Source organism: Fukomys damarensis, unplaced genomic scaffold (assembly GCF_012274545.1).
Source record: "Fukomys damarensis isolate Sample0158 unplaced genomic scaffold, DMR_v1.0_HiC HiC_scaffold_1, whole genome shotgun sequence".
Classification (NCBI taxonomy): Eukaryota; Metazoa; Chordata; class Mammalia; order Rodentia; family Bathyergidae; genus Fukomys; species Fukomys damarensis.
The window spans coordinates 12,789,021-12,805,263 of record NW_022900913.1 but is presented as its reverse complement, the minus strand read 5'-3'; the positions used below and the strand labels follow the sequence as shown (position 1 = coordinate 12,805,263).

The window sequence follows — 16,243 nt, the reverse complement described above, 5'->3', positions numbered from 1 at the left end:
TCTCATGGGATGGAAATGGGAGGATGGGGTTCTGAGAAACCGCCAAGAGCAGTGTGTGCAAAATTCATTGCAGAGGTCGTACTTGGCAATCTCAGTGCCGTGAAGTTTGCAACTTTATACTTTGTCAGAGAACAAAGCGAGTGTTTGAATGCATTTCCTGTCTTCCTTATTATAGAAGGTGGGGAAGTGGCCAGCAGGCATAGATTGGGAATCTTGTAGAACTGGCTTATTGGCAGCTCTTCACACCTGTTGAAAAAGACCTTTGGACACAGAAACTGAAGCCGATGTTTGATCATGTAGCGCTGTGTCAACAAAGGGCTGTGCAGTGCTTTCAAAGGGGAAGGGAAAGAGGACCACACAAGGCTCTGAGAAAGGCACAGCAACGGCTTGCTGCAGAGTATGACCTGTGTGGCCTGTGGAGGACTCGTCTGAATCCTCGTGACAATCTGTTAATTTGGTGATGCTGCATAGTGAAGTCTAAATTCATTCTTCTAGTAGACAGTTGCAGTACATTGGAAAACAGGTATGTAAAAGCCTTTTTGACACACAGGCGATGGTCACAGCACACAGAAGGCTGTGGACTTAGCTTCCGGGGTGGAGATGCACTGTGACTTGTCTCATGACAACTCAACGAGGTTGAGCTGAAGGTCTCACCTTACATGGCTTTGGAAGGTTCCTACTATGCGGATGTGTGTGTTTGGAGGTATTTTGAAGCTTTCAACTGTTACAGTCTGATGGTGAATTAAAGAGAGGGCAAGCAAAGACAGTCAGGCACTTGGAAGCCTTCACCAGGACATTACAAATAGTGTGGTTAGGGTGAGGAATGAAATTTGAGAGAACAGCCTTGCTGTGCCGGAAGTAAATGGTCTCTGGGAGCAGCTGTTTGTGAATAAAGCAATCAGGACTGACAGGCAGTTGTGAGTGTCATTCTTTCCAGCAGCAGTTGCCAGCGTCTCAGCCCAGGGCTGGAGTCAGAAGAACGTGACAACTGAAGGGGAGAGGGGAGCTCAGCCTGCTGGTGTTAATGTGTGTCCTTTAGGTGGACTGCCTTCGGGGTTTCAGTAAGAATAGCTCATTTTCATTTTGGATGTAATTTTCCACACGACAGAGCAGGATTCCACTCTTTTGGACAATGGTGCACGAAGTGTAGCTGGGGCGAACAATGCAAGAGTCCCTGTAACCTGGGGAAATGAGTGCTCTGGGCGGGGATCTCTCCGGGGCTGTGACTGGGAGTTGGGGGGGGCGATCATGACTATGGTGACTACCTGGGGAAGGAGTTACTCATTTTCAGTCTTGGGGCCTCCAGATGCCTGAACCCACGGGCTGCTCCTTGTGGGAGGCCCCCACGGTCTTGCACAGCTGGTCCTAAATGTTCTCCTCCAACTCAAGGTTGATTTATTGGGAATCCCGAGTAGCAATATGTTTAGGTCCTGGCTGATTTTTTTTTTTTTTTTTTTTGGTACTGGGGATTGAACTCAGGACTTTGTGCTTGTGAGGCAGGCATGGCACCACTGAGCTAAAATCCCCAGCCCAGCTGGTGGGTTTTTAAATAAGATCATCATTGACTCCAAGGGAAGAGCTATTAGGTGAAATTTTTTTACCTTCTTAAACTTTGCTTTTTTAAGAAGATGAACAAAACCAGACATGGTGGTACATGGCTATAATCCCAGCACTTGGAATCCCAGCACTCGGGAGGCTGAGGTGGGAGAATCGCCACAAGTTCAAGGCTAACCTGGGCTACAAAGTGAGTTCAAGGACACCCTGAACTACATAGTGAGACACTGTCTAGAAAAAAGAAAAGCAGAAGATGAACAAGGGCACATCCTTAACATGTGGAAATTGACTATTTAAAATACCTCTTTGTAGGGCCAGGGATTTAGCTCAGTGGTTCGGTGGCCTGCCTTGCAAGCGCAAGGACACGAGTTTGATCCCTGGTACCGAAAAAAAAAAAAAAAAAACCTCTTTGTTGTTGTATTTTAATTGTTGGACTTACGAATGCACTCAGTGTGTTTACATATTATTTTAAGGAGACAAATAGTGTAATGTGCAGAAAGTTAGGAACTGCAGGTGTTAGTTCTGACACCCACTGGGTCCCTGCCTAGGTCACTGGTCGTTTATCCAGTGGAGAATAAAAAACAAAAATGGAGCCAGTGCTGAAAAACAGGTCCAGGGATAGGTAATACAACAGAGTGTGGCAGTTGCAGTCCTTTGGGACCCACCCCAAGTGTCATGGTGCGTTGGGGGGGGGGGTCTGGTGGGACTCTGGGGATTTCCTACCTGCCGACTGAGTTCCGGAGTAGTAGATCTTGGAGCAGGTAGGGCACCAGGGGAGAGCCGCATGCCCTCCAGGTGGGCCAGTGTGCGGCTTTTCCTGGGAAGATGAGAGCCACCAGGGCCCAAAGGGTTCTCAGAGAGGGAGGAGACAGGCAGTGCCCTGGTTAAACTTGGAGTTCCTGGAAACCAACTGCTGGGTTTTTGTCCTCTCTCCTTGGGCAGTGTGCTTTACCTGTACACCTCAGTTCCTCCGTCTGTAAATGAGAGCAGTGGCAGTGCCCCCTCCTCCTAGGATGCTGGCAAGAGACAAGATTGTTCAGACAGTGTGAGCCCTTTACTGCGTGAGAGAGACATTTGCTTTTCAAAGTGAGGTAGCCGTGTAAGAGTTACGGTCATTTTGAGAGTGCTGCTTGGCCACAAGATAAAATGCAAACTCATGCTTAAATTGTGTTTCTTCTGCTTACAGGGAACGCGGGTCTGGCTGAGGGAGAATGGCCAGCACTTTCCAAGCACTGTAAACTCCTGCGCAGAGGGCGTCGTGGTCTTCCGGACAGACTATGGTCAGGTGAGGATGCGTCCCGTGCTTCCCAACATCCACTTCTACTTTATTTCACTGCAGGGCAGGTGTGCTACACATACACACACACACACACACACACACACACACACACACGCACGCACGCACACCCGCCCCTTGAGTGTTTTCTTGGTGATAACTCAGAGTCCAGAGGCCTGTGGTTTGTCCACACCGCGGGTGTGATGGATGTGGTAGAAACCTCCAAGCAACACAGCAAGTGTCCTGAGCAGCCTGGACAGGAGGACGCAGCAGTTTCCTGGCTCCTTTCCTGGATATCTTTCCCACTGTCTTCTACGTTTTCCCAGAATCAGAAGTGTAGGAGGCAGATGGAATATGAGAAAGTGTTCAGATGTATTGATATTTGCCAGTTGATTCCTTTATCACTTTCTTTTAAAATTCCTCCCCCACACCTTTGTGGTGCCAGGGATAGAATTCAGGGCCTTGTACATGCTAGGGAAAGGCTGTACCTCTGGGCCCCAGTCCTCTCTTACAGGTCTTGAACTTTTCTTAGTCTGTTACAGGCTTTGATGTCAGAATACTGTACCTTACCGTGGATGGGGGCTTATAAACAGTAGAGCCGAGTTTCTCACAGTTCTGGAGGCCAGAAAGCGTGTGTTTAAGGTCCTGTCTGGGTGTGATCAGCGGTTTTCTGCTTTGCTTTTGCTCGGCCTCTCTTCCCTTCTTACTTCCCCAGATGAGAATTTCCTCCCTTTCAGCCCTGTGTTTCCTTCTCAAGGTGTTGTGGAAAGGAAAACGGCATGTAAACCATGTACTTCATTTACCAGAACTGTGTTCCTGAAAGCATCGTCACACAGCTTTTAATGGAATTTTGTTGTTGTTGCTTCCCTTTTTAAAGACTTACTCTGTTTTTTAAAAATGGTGGTGGTGGATGGAGAGAAAGGGAACATAAGTAAGTCCCTGTTCTGCACATGTACCCGTTCCCTATGATGAATGTGTCATTATGTAATACAAACATGGACTAGTGAAAATAAAAACCTCTAAAAATTTGGGCAGAAAACATACCCAGCATCCACTTCACCATCTTCACCGGTTTTCAGCCTGTGTTTGAGTAGTGAAAGATGCTGCTGTCATCTTTGAGCGCAGACTGTGAGACTCTAGGCGTCCCCCTGCTGCTCCTGCCTTTTCCCTGACTTCCGTTACTGTGGGGCTCCCCTGAGCAGAACCGTGCAGCCTTTGTTCTTTCGGGACTGGCCGGCTTCCCCTGGCACCACGTCCTTGATGCTCACTCACCATGCTTTCTCCTGGGATAGGGGGCTCATGTGTCCCGTGAGCCTCCGAGTTCAAAGCCAGCTTGGGCAACATAGCAGGACTCCGCGTCAAAGAAGGAAGTGGCAGTGGCCAAATTACTCGGCGCTGGGTGGTTCCTTGACTGACGTCCTTAGTCTTCCACCCTCCACCACGAACTCACTGGAACACAGGGCAGCAGTCAGCAGGGTTAGAGGACTTCTTACTTACTCAGTCCTGGAGCCCAGGGCAGAACCACTCTCACTGGGCTGGGGTCAATTCCTGAAGGAATCGGGTCACAGCTGTACAGTGACCTTGTTCTGTCAAACCTGTCGGTTCTCAAGACGTCCCCTCATCTGGTAGCTTATTAAAAGGTGGTAAGGGACTGGCATTGTGCAGGGAAGGAGAGAAGGGGGAGTCAGTGTGGATCAGGTACAGAGTTTCAGCTCGGGAAAGTGAAAAAGTTGTGTCAGTGGAGGACGGTGGTTGCTATGTGCTATGTGAATGAACTTAATGCTCCGAACTGTGCACTAAACGATGCTTAAAATGGTAGTTTCTGTGTTAGTCTGCAGCATAAAATATCAGTGTTCGAGGTCAGATGGTAAATGACATTTTTTTTATCTTTAAAAGTGATCCCTGTGAAGTTTTTGTTTCCCAGATAGGACCTGACAGGGTCCATAAACACTTTTCCAAATGGTGAGTGTTTTCCTTTGATTCGGAGCAGGAGGGCATCTGCGATCTGAATGCAGGCGGGGCATGGTGTGCACCTGCAGCTCTGGCGGGCGGGGTGGGCAGGCCGGAGGGGGCCTTTCTGTCCAGCTCTGTGGTGGTACTGGGCCACCCACCTGAGTAGTGAGGATTGAGACCATTTCTGAAAAAGATCTGCGGCTCATGTTACCGGAAATGAAGGCAGATGTGCTCTCGAACCCCTGTACAGACCAGCAGTACGACCACTGGAAGAGGCAAAAGTGAAGACGAGGAGGAGGGCTTTCTGTGAGGCTAGGGAATTTTCCTCTGGCCCTTTGAAGCTTTTTCTCCTTCTTTTCCATTCCCCACCCCTCCCTTCCTACCCGTTTCACCTCTCTTGTGGCTGGGAGTGGCACTGACTACAACCTAATAACTCAGGTGGATTAAAAAAAACAGTTTAAAAGTCAGTTCAGCCATGTGTGGTGCTGCATACCTATAATCCCAGCTCCTCGGGAGGCTGAAGCAGGAGGATTGCAAGTTCGAGGCCAGGCTAAGCAACTCAGTGAGAGCCTGTCTCAAAATAAAAAGGGCTGGGAGTGTAGTGTAGCTCAGTGCTACTGACAGTACCACCAGAAACAAAAAACTTGACTTTCCACGTTAGAAACCACTCAGAGCCAGATCCACTCTGAAATGAAACCTCAGGGACACTAGGCAGAAGGAGAGAATAGTGTATTATTCTGTGTGACATCACAAAAGGGCACCCCTTCTTATCTTACTCAGATTACATGAGGAATTTCGGCTTGATTTGAGTAGTTGGGGGAGGCTAGGAACTATTTTTTGCGGGGGACCGGGAATTGAGCTCGGGACCTTGCACTTGGTGAGGCAGGCTGCGGAACCACTGAGCTAAATCCCCGGCCCTAGGAATATAGTTTCAGTGTTAACTTACAGCTTCATTTGAACTCTAAAATTTAAACTGCTGTTGGTTGAAGCTGGCAGTAGAGGACCACAATGACCTCTTGTGACTCCCAGCTCACATCATACGCCCTGTGAAGTATGCGCAGATAGGCAGAGAAGGGAGCCAGGCCACGCTCACACACTGGAGCGAAACACCCACCTGCTGCCTCCGCAGCCGGGGCCCAGGGCCAATCAGCCCCTATCCTGTGTCCCAAGATGACAGCTGATTTCGAGCTTTGAGAATGTGTGCTGACTACCAGGAACATACACGAGAAGTGTCAGAAGAGGAGATTTGCAAGAGCAGCACCGTCCGCAGAGCGCAGGCACAGCTGAGAGCCTGCTCGTGAGGGGCAGCAGCAGACGGCGGTCTCCCCGGAACCCGAGGGGGTGCGCAGGCCATCACTGCAGCGCCTTCAGGGATGTTGCTGAGTTGGGTCCTGTGTTCTTAGGGAGAATTTCATTTGGCGAGATGGGCTTTTTCATTTTTTTTCTTCTGGAAAGAGTCTCAGTTGGATTGCTTTGCTCCAGCTTGGAGGGATATCAATTTACCTAATTGTATTTTAAAGGGTAGTTATTCAATTTACCCTGTGCGACAATTGCATTTCATTTTCAGTGTGAATTATCTTTATTTTGGGGCTTTCACAATATTTACTTGTTGAAGATTTAATTTCCCACACCCAGAGGTACTTACCTTCCTTCATCCGCTTCTTTCTCTTTTTATTTTTGATGAGTATAATTAGATTTGGTTTTTTAAAGTTCTCGTTTTATTGATCCACAAAACGGCCGTTAGATTCCCTGGTTCTGTGAAGACATTCCCAGCCCCTGCAACAGCCAGGCTTTTAAGCCATGTGGGAAGCACAGTACTGATCATGTCTCCTGTTAACGTCCAACTCTCGCATTTTCAGTTTGACCTCTGGACTTGGCTTGTTGGGTTAATGGAATGGGCCTAATTATCAGAAACCTGGTGATGGGTTCGTTAGAGTGGTGACTTTTCCTTATGTTTTTGGCATTTTCACACACTTCCTGCCCTGCCCGGCTGCTTCTCTCCCATCCCCCAAGCTTTACTCCGGCCTGTGATTTTCCAATCTCACCTGTGCACCCGTCTCCTGGAGGAAGCTTCCTGGCCTGTTGAACGCTGCCAGTGGGCAGTGGCCAGCCCAGCACGTGCCTCATTGCAGAGCAGATCTGCAAACCACCAAGAGGTGGAAATCTAGAACTCAGCGATTCCAGCTCTACGGAGGCAGAAGTCACAGCTGACGGAGGAGGGGAGACGTGGATCTCAGATACTCCAGCGGGGTTCATTCCACGGCGAAACCCGGGAACATATGCTTCTCTGCAGCCAGAAAGGCTGTCTTCTTGTCTTCCGGGCTCGGCCAGCTGTTGGGCACTGGCAGCTGCTGGGTGAGGAGGCCTGGCACGAGGCACGGAGAGCTCACCCGCCTCCTTCTACATGGCCCAGACGGGAGAGTAAGCAGTGACTGGAGAGGTCCCTCAGCAGGGCAGCCGCCGGAGGGGCCCTGGGGTGGCAGGACAGCTCCAGCTTGGGGAGAGCTGCTCAGCGATGCAGGGTACGGCAAGGAGGACACCAGCCTGAGGCAGCTGCGCTGAGGGAGTTTGGGGACAAGGCTTCGATGCCAGACATCCTGGCTCTGAGCCAAGTGCTGGCATGAACAGGCCAGCTTCTTTCTGCTTGGCTTGCCTGGGCATAATTCTCTTGTGTGCTATTTATTTATTCATTGCTTTTCTATTCCTTCCTCAGCTTCTTTCATCTCCTTTTCTTGGTATGTAAAGAAAAAAAATTCCCATAATAAGAAACGGCCTTTTTTTTTTCTCTCAAGAGGAAAGAAACAGGATTATTTGCAGGTTGGCCTGTGATGGCCTCGAGTCCTGGGTGCCCTTTATATTACAATCACCGCTTCCAGAGAAATAAACCTGTGCACTCAGCTGACCCATGTAAAAATGCCACTTCAGAGGTCAAAAAGAGCTGAATATCAGCAGTTCATGTGATTCAACCTAATTGCATCTGGGCTGTCTTTTAATTTCTGTGTCTTAGCTGAGCAGTAATCTGTTTATGACTTAGAAATAAGAGTTTTCTGATGGCCCGTGGTAAAGTTCAACAAAGTAGGGTTGTTTTTTGTGTCTCCTAACACAGTGTACAAAGCCGTGGCTTTTGGAGCCACTGCTTCCTTTGATTCTGTCGCTCGCTCCTGCGTACACGTGATCCCTGACAGTGGTAACATTTGTTTGGGGATTTTACTCTTGCTGATGGATGTGTAAAGGATTTGCCACAGTTGCTGTCCTCTACAAATGCCTACATTTAAGTTGAAAGAAAAAAATTACTGAATTAAATGAACAATTTTCTTTTTTCTTTTTGGATTGCAGCTTAGCCTTTCTACTGCTGTTTTAATCATTTTTAAGTGTGTAATTCAGTGGCGATTAATTACACATGCAATATTAGTCAATAGTATGTTTCCCAAACTTTTAATTACCCCAAACAAAAGCTTGAGCCCACTAAGCAATAACTCCTTGTGCAATTTATTTTTAAACTACTTTCCTCCTAAATACCTTTTCTTGCACTGCTTTAAAAAATAACAGTGCATTAGGAATTGTGGCCTGAGTACTGTCTTAAGGAATAGACAATGTCCAGAAGACCCCGTTGGACCCTGCTGTGTGCTCTTAGACTGGGTGGTCCTGCCTAGGTCCACTGAGCCCTGCTGACCACCTAGCTCTGGGTGTGAGCTGTGTCGGGTGGGGTCTGCCCCTGTGGGTGGGTGAAGGACCCTTCTCGATAGGAGGAGGGTGGGCTACACAGCCATCCTGAGAGCAAAGGCGGAAAGAGCATGTTCTGGTGACGGATGACAGGTAAGATTTAAAGGAGCAGATGTATTTGCTACTTCTGTTGAAACTTTAGCAAGGCTCCATCTGTTACTCTTGGCCTTCACTTCCATCGAAACTGCACAGCTGTATTCCAGACTGCACTGAGCTGGTAGTCTTGCAGATTCTTTTTGCTCTTCTCAAGTTTTGCTTTTGCATCTTGGAATTACCCATTGCTCAGGTAGACATTAAGCTCTGGCCTGTGGCGTTTCCTAGAAGCAAAGGTCTGCACTCCAGGGCCTGAATGTCCCTAGGACTTTCAGTGATGTTTTCAAGGCGAAGGAACTTGTCCAGTTTGGTTTTGAGTTATAATATTTTTATGTTCTGAATGCCACGTGGTTCTGATTCTACACCTCCTCTAGGAATTTGCTTTGGCATGTTGTACTTCAAAGATGGAAAATTAAATGTTTCTGTTAATTTTTACTCTGGGATTATAGAAATAGAACAGCTTTGCTTGTTGATTAGTATACTTAGCTCAAAAAAAAAAGTGCGCATTTGCAAATCTTCACAGCTCTTTTGGGGAAAGGTCATTACTGTAACTCAGGGGGAGGCTCTTACCCAAGTAGGCCATGCCCTTGGTCCCTGGCGACCTGAAGAGTGGTACAGTTGTTGCAGAAATGTGCTTGTCCCTTGCTTCATTCACAGGTGAACATCCTGATGCACACTTCTCAGAGAGGTCTGAGCTCAGGACCGCTCCTCCCTCTGGTGAACCATGCCTTGAAATCATGTTGCATGCTGATTTCCTTCTCTGTGAGGTCTGTTGAGAAGAGACACTTAGCACTACTGGACGAGAACCAAATCAAATTTTCCCATAAGAGTGACGTTGAACCTAACCATTGAGTTTGATTTGGTTCTTGCCCAACTCAGTGGCAACCAGAATCATGGAGAGAATCAAGTTGATGAGCTTGGTTGAAACAGGAAACCATTCTCAGGGACAAGCACTATCAGCTATGTTTGTGTTCTAAGGAATATGGGCTGTGTGAAGCCGTGTAGACCTCAGCTTGCCAAGGCACACCATTGCTGTTCAGTTATCTGCTGCCACATTTCCAGCTCTGTGGTAAAATCCACTGGCCAGGCCTTGCTGGGTTCTGGGGACAGTTTCCCTGATCCTTTGAATCCAGTTTAAATTAGAATCCAGCTTAATTCTGATTTTTTTTTTTCCTTGTTGAACATGGCTTTTGCCTTCCCATCCGAGTCCCTTTGAGCTGAGCTCCTTTGGGCCCCTCCCTCCCAGCCTCCCCAGTGGGTGGGGAGAGGGTTGGATCTCTGCTGGCAGTATTTCCTGACCCCAAGTACACAAACATGAAAGAGAGAGCAGATGGCCTCTGCCCTGAGTCATGACCTCCTTTGGCTTCCTCTTGTCCTTCAGACCCACTTGTTGATTTTTCTGTAGAGGGTCTTCCTGGACTTTGGCATTCTCTCCCTCCCTGGGCCCATTGAAGATACCTCTTCTTCCCAACCCATAGAGTTGGTCTGTTTACCTGGAGTTGTGTGCACCTTTGATCTACCCTGGCCTCTCTTCTGATGCAAGGCCCAGCCTCTGACTGGCTCACCCACCTCATTCTGGGTCAGCCTGTGATGCCTCCAGATGTTTCCCTAAACAGCATGATGCCTGGTCTCTCAGTGCTAGTGTCTTGGCACGAAGAGAAGTGCTGATGTTCGGTGCCGTAGACCTCCATTGTTGCTTTTGACTTGGGGCTTAGCTTAGCCAACTAAATTTCTCATATTGGAAGGTGAGTGGGGTACTATGTAGCATACTTGATACCCAGGAATACTGAAAATAATCAGCTAATTAATGCTAGATGTAATTTATACATCTAGACCAGCATGTAATTTATAACTAGAAGAGATGAAGTAGAAAATGGATTGTCATTCTCATACCTTTTATTTTAAATGCCTGAATAATATGCCTTTGTTACAATATCATTTTGTCCAAAATCTATGTGAAGACCTGATTTGGAAACAAAGGACTCAGAAATTTGCTATGGGAATTAGACATAAAGACTTAACGTTGGGTGGAATGTCTGTAGAAAAAGCAGAAGCACTTTGTTAAATGCAGACGGTTATCTTATCTAGGAGTGAGTTGCATTCCATTCCAAAAAATTCATTTCTAGGCCTGTTACTTAGAGCAAGTTTTTCCAAAAACTTACTGGTATTCGTGGCAAATTGATGAGCCCACCGATCTACAAAGACCTATTTAGGCATCTACAGTGCACCAGAAGGTGGGGAGTGCTGAACCCTCCCCTGCCCCGTTCTGATTTAGCCTGTGCTCAGGGCTCAGTGAGGGACACAACAGTGGTGATGTGAGGACTTCCGGTCCTTCCTGTGACCTCCCTAGGGAGCAGCCTGGCTCTAAACCACGCCTTGCTCTTGTTGGGTGAGGCTGAGGCCTTAGCAGGACTGGCATTTCAGCCGAGTGGACAGGATGATGTGGAGGTGCCTGGTTCCGTCGTTCTACCAGCGCCATACTGGTGCCTCCCAGACCCTTCATTCTGTCCCATTCTCACAACTCCCCGGGAGGAAGGTGTTGAGCAGCTGTATTTTAGTGATATGGAAATAGATTCTCAGTACGATAAGTCCAGGAGTCTACACTGGCCAGTGACTGGTGTCACAGAGCTCTGCCTCCAGAGTTTACCGTCTTTGCACTGTATCGGTTTAGTTCCTGTGGACGGAGGTTAACTGAGCTGGGTGACTCTGGCCATGGGGGTTGTTGGCTATTTGATTTCTTCTGTGCATGTTTTGTTTTGTTTCCCCTATGGGCCTGGGGACTTAGTGTGCTTGTTCTCTTTCTTGTCGTGACATCTGTGCTTTGTCTTGAAATTGTTGTTCAGTTTGGCAGGTTCTCATGTTACTTCCTCTTTTCCCCAACTTTGCAGTGGCTTTTTTCCCTGTGGTTTATGTTTGTTTATTTATTTACTTACTTAGGTACCGGGGATCAAACTCGGGACCTTGTGCTTGTGAGGCAGGTGGTGGCACCACTGAGCTACATCCCCGGGCACCTTTTCTGTGTTTTATTGCTCTGGGGAATGGAAGGGTCACGTTTTTCCTCCCAGTGCTTCAGAGTGCACGGTCTCGTTTCCACACTGCTCCGCTGGCAGAGGAGTCTCCTGCTCTGGCTTCGCAGTGTGAATTACTGGGGAAGCTTTTGCCAGAAGCCTTGGTCCTGCCCAGGACAGTGAGATCAGGATCTGAGGTGCCACTCAGGATGGTGTTTTTGTTTGTTCATTTGGACCTTGCTTGCACTTGGGAGGCAGAAGGTGGAACCAATGAGCTAAATCCCCGGCCCCTGGGGTGTGCTTTTGAGATGCTTCCTGTGTGCTGTGTCAGGAGCAGCCCTGTTCAGAGCTGTTTCATAGGCTGAGTACCTCCTGGCTCAAAATATCACCCGAGTTTGATCCCCGGTACCAAATAAATTAATTAATTAATTTTTAAAAAAGTGCTGCTTGTGCAGGCTGAGCTTAAAGGCACCAACCAGTGTGGCCCCTGGACGTTCAACACCTAGGCCTGGCTTTTCCCAGGTAGCTGCTTTTTCTGGACATCTTTTTAAATGGTCTTGTGAAATGTCTTCTCTTAGAATTTGTAAATACAACTTCCTCTGTCCATTTGTCTTCTCCTCACCCATATAACTGGCCAACCTTTTACCTATCACCCATCCGCTCATCTCTCTGCCCATCCCATCCATCTGTCCAGCCAGCCAGCCATCCACTTGGGCTTCTCTACACACAGTTCTGTGTCCGGCGTCTTCGTAATCATTGGGAACCTTGTTAAAGGTGCAGGTGTCCTGGATCCACCGTGGATACCCCAAACCTAGGCCCAAGTGAGGATGGCCCTGGCCTCTGTGCTGATCGAGCCACCCAGAGGATTCCGTTCAGTTGGAGTTGGTGGACTGCAGTTGCAGGACCACTGACTGGCTTCTTCCCAGGCAACACAAAAGGCGCATCTTCCTCCTTCTCTCCCCACTCCTCCCGTTTGCTGGTGTCTCTGGAGCTCAGTTCTTTCACTTTCTTCTCTCTCTGGAGGCTCCTAACCCTCATCTTGCCATGCCTACAACAGAGCTTCCTCTGGGGTACTTCTGCCACTTGTAAGTTAGTGTGAAGGTTTTCCAAATCCCCTCTATACCCAGCTGAGCGGTCCTCATGGGGCATGCAGACTTTGTATTCCGGGAAGTCGGAGAGTACATTGATACTGTGAGGAAAACCTGACCTATTCCCATCTCAAGGGGCTGGGACCAGAAGGAGAACCCAGGCCTTGGTGGAATGAGGCTGGGACAGTGCCTAGGAGAGACCTGTAGGACGGGCACTGGTGGTGACTTAAAGCCTCGCTGCAATCTGAATGTTAAAACCTTACCCTAATGTGATGGCATGAAAGGGGGTAGATTCCTGGACGACCCCTCATGACGACCCCTTCACCATCTATGAAGCAGAAAACACTTCTCCCTGATGTGACTCAGCTACCACCTGGATCTTAGACTTTCCATCTTCCGGAACTGTGAGAAGTAAATCTCTGTTGCTTCTAAGCCACGGGCCATGGCTGTTGGCTCCGGCAGTCTACAGACCAAGGCCGACCCATTTCTCTGCTCTCCTCGGGACAGACCCCGCCGTGGGCCGTGTGAGATGCAGGGTCAGAGCTTGTGGGTCCCTCGCAGGACCTGCCATGCTGGGGGCAGAAGCGCTTAGGCCCAGTGTACACCTATCTGCTAACTTCTATTCAAGGAATGCGTGCTGCTGAGGACTGCAGGGAAAGGGTGACTTTCCAGGTTCTATTCCAGACTGTCAGGTGGTGCTGCTGTTTTAAAGGCAGCAGGCACCTAGGAAATCAAGCTTGGAGTTACTTCTGAGGGACTGACCTCCCTGAGGGACAGGGTCGCTTCATACCTCGCTCCGTGTGGCTCACTGAGGCTGCATATGCGACCGAATGCAAATTAAGCCTTGCATTTTAAGCAAAGTGACATGGAGCTTCTTTGACGGCAGCTGTTTGAGCAGAAATGACGTGTCCCGAGGATGGCATGGGTGACTCCGTGATTTTGTGTAATTACTCCTGGGCTTAACAGAACCGGAGTAGCAAGCTGCAGCCTGCGCGTGCACCCTGCTTTTAGAAGACCTGTGAGCTCGGGTCATTTCGTACACATCGAAGTGTTTGGGAAAAGTCAGGGATGTTTTGTGACAGGTGAAGTGAGCCGGAGCCCCAGTTCGTGAAGTTTGTGGGGTCATTCCCACTGCTCGGCCAGCAGTCTGTTGCCCTGTGGGACAGCAGTACCACTCAAGAGTCACAAAGCCTAAAGGATTGGCCTTCTGGCCTTTGCCTCCAAAGTTTGCCAACCCTGGTGTCCTGTCCCCAGTCGCTGCACATGTGGGATGGGCGATGCCCCGGCCCTTCAGGAGGCCCTTTCCTGGCCGCGAACCGAAGCCACTTGCAGGGCTCCACACTGTGATTGATACCTCAGCGCAGCCTCCACGTAGAGCTTGGGCATTCACAGCACCCAGCATCCTGCCAGCCTGCGCCTGTGCCTGGAACCCCGATGGACCCACTGATCCGTCACTGGGTCCATTGGTTACACTCTCCCTGGAAGGAAAGGTAGACTGAGGCAGCAGTCCCATCTCTTGCTGCCTAGGGTAGTGGCCCTCAAAACGGAGTCGGCATTGGAATCCCCTTGCGTGCTTGTCAAAAGCACTGTGAAGTTTCCGATCAACTCTCAGATGGATCCAGAACATTTGCATTTCATTCTTATTTTTTCGGTGTAAGTTTGAGATGGATACTAATACACTCATCTTGGAGAACCGGAACTATTACCTCATCTTAATCACCTTTACTTCCTCTTCCCAAGATCCCCTTTGTGTCTCCACAAAGTCTGCCTCCCTATTTCCTACCCTCTCTTTTCTTTTGCTCTTAATTTATATTGGAGGTTTTCATAAGAAACATGTGCATTTCTAACAAGCTCCCAGGAGCTGGGCCACAGTTATAAAAAAAGTGTGTAGGGCTTGGCAGGCTATTTTTCTTTTAATGCATTTTCTAAATGAAAGCTTCTGATACACGTGTCCGCCCAGAGACGGTGACGTTCTTTACAAACACAGGTACTCACTCAACAGGGGCCAAATACCTTCTTGACCCCCTACAGCCGTAAAGGAGCCCTTCTTCAGCCCTGTTGTGTCAGACACAAGATGCAGTCATCTCGATAACTTAGTTTTGCATGCTAACACCTGTCCAGGGACTAGTCTGTGATTCAGTGGCTTTGTCTGGGTTGGCTTAATGGAGAGAAGCACAGCAAAAGTGGGAGAAGCCCTGGTGTTGTCTCTGTGTTCTTCCCATTTCCAGGAAGATCTGTGCCTTCCTGAGGTGTTTCAAGAACAAATCCAGTGTGCTGGTGCACATCTAGAGGCTGTGGATAAGTCCTGACACCCTAGTGCTTATTTCTAGTGTGAAAGAGAAGGTCGGTTGCTAATTTACCATTTAACATGCAAGGCCAATTTAACAAGGCCCCAAATGTTCCTCATTTTCAAAGGGGGTACCAGAACCGGAGCTGAGTGGTTCTCTCTTCAGAAGCTGCTGTTAGAACCCCAGACTTTCTGTAGTTAGCCTGATTTCCGGCAAGCTCTTTTATCACCTTGCTTCTCCCAGTCAGCAACAGAGAAGAGCGGACCAAGGGTAAAGACCGTGCCCAGCCCAGGGTGGGTTTATCGAAGGCCACTGTCTCACCCAAGCCCTCGCCCTGATCAAGCCGGGAGCTTGAGCAAGACTCCAAGGCCAAGAGACCCCATCATGGGGACCCTATACCCTCTTGTTTTGCTTGAGTGATTCATTGATACCATTAAAATATCCCGAGGAACAACTCTTGGGAGCGTTGTTTGGAATTTGTGTTTAATCTGTGTTGATACATTTTCATGACCTTGTTCAGGATGAAATACCTGCACGTGTACTTACACGTGCTGCCGTGAGTAAGGTGACTTGAATTAGTCCAAAGAATTTTCTGAGGAAAAAGTAATAATCCCCAAAGGGTTTTCTAGATGAAGACTTTATGGCCAGCTTGTGCAGTCTCACGTAAAACTGGAATCATACGTTTGTGAATCCAACACATGGCCTGTATTAGGAACTGCAAATGCAGTGGCTTTGTTTCAGAGGGAAAAGAGCTTTCACACTAGCTGCTGTTTGGGGGTTCCAAATGGTTCTTGGAGCGGTTCTGAAATAATTAATGGTATTCCTGAGGCTTCCAGTGAGGGTAACAGGGTAGCGCACCCTGGAGAATTCCGCGAGTATTTCAGCCTCCTGGAAGGACCCTCTGTTCTGAAGTGGATCCATCTTCCTGCCACGTCCGAGTTCACGGCATCCCGCGCTACACATCTGCTTCTGCTCAGGCTGACAGAACTCGCGACAGATGTTAACTGGGACAGCCCAGGGACAGTCGCTCCTGTGACAATAGATTGGGGCTACGCTGCCCCCAGTTTCAGGAAGCTTTAGTAACAAAGGACTCAAAAGAGACCTGGCCTCCAGGGAAAGCTGTCAGCAGCCTCTGTACAGGGCAAACCCTGTCCGATTAACCTAATTTCCTTCCCAGAGCAGTGGTGGGCCAGCAGGGTTCAGCTGCAGCCGTTTCAGTGCCAGAGTTTACTGTTCCCGATACGTAACGCACTTTCATTA

At 48.7% G+C, this 16,243-nt stretch overlaps 1 protein-coding gene across 1 annotated transcript in view; it reads left to right on the top strand.

Annotated features, from left to right (window-relative positions):
- Positions 1-16,243, top strand: part of Myo10 (myosin X) — a 175,131-nt gene that overhangs the window by 24,356 nt on the left and 134,532 nt on the right. Inside the window, 1 exon segment of the mRNA XM_033757638.1 lies at positions 2,741-2,839. Coding sequence (XP_033613529.1) covers positions 2,741-2,839 — 99 coding nt within the window.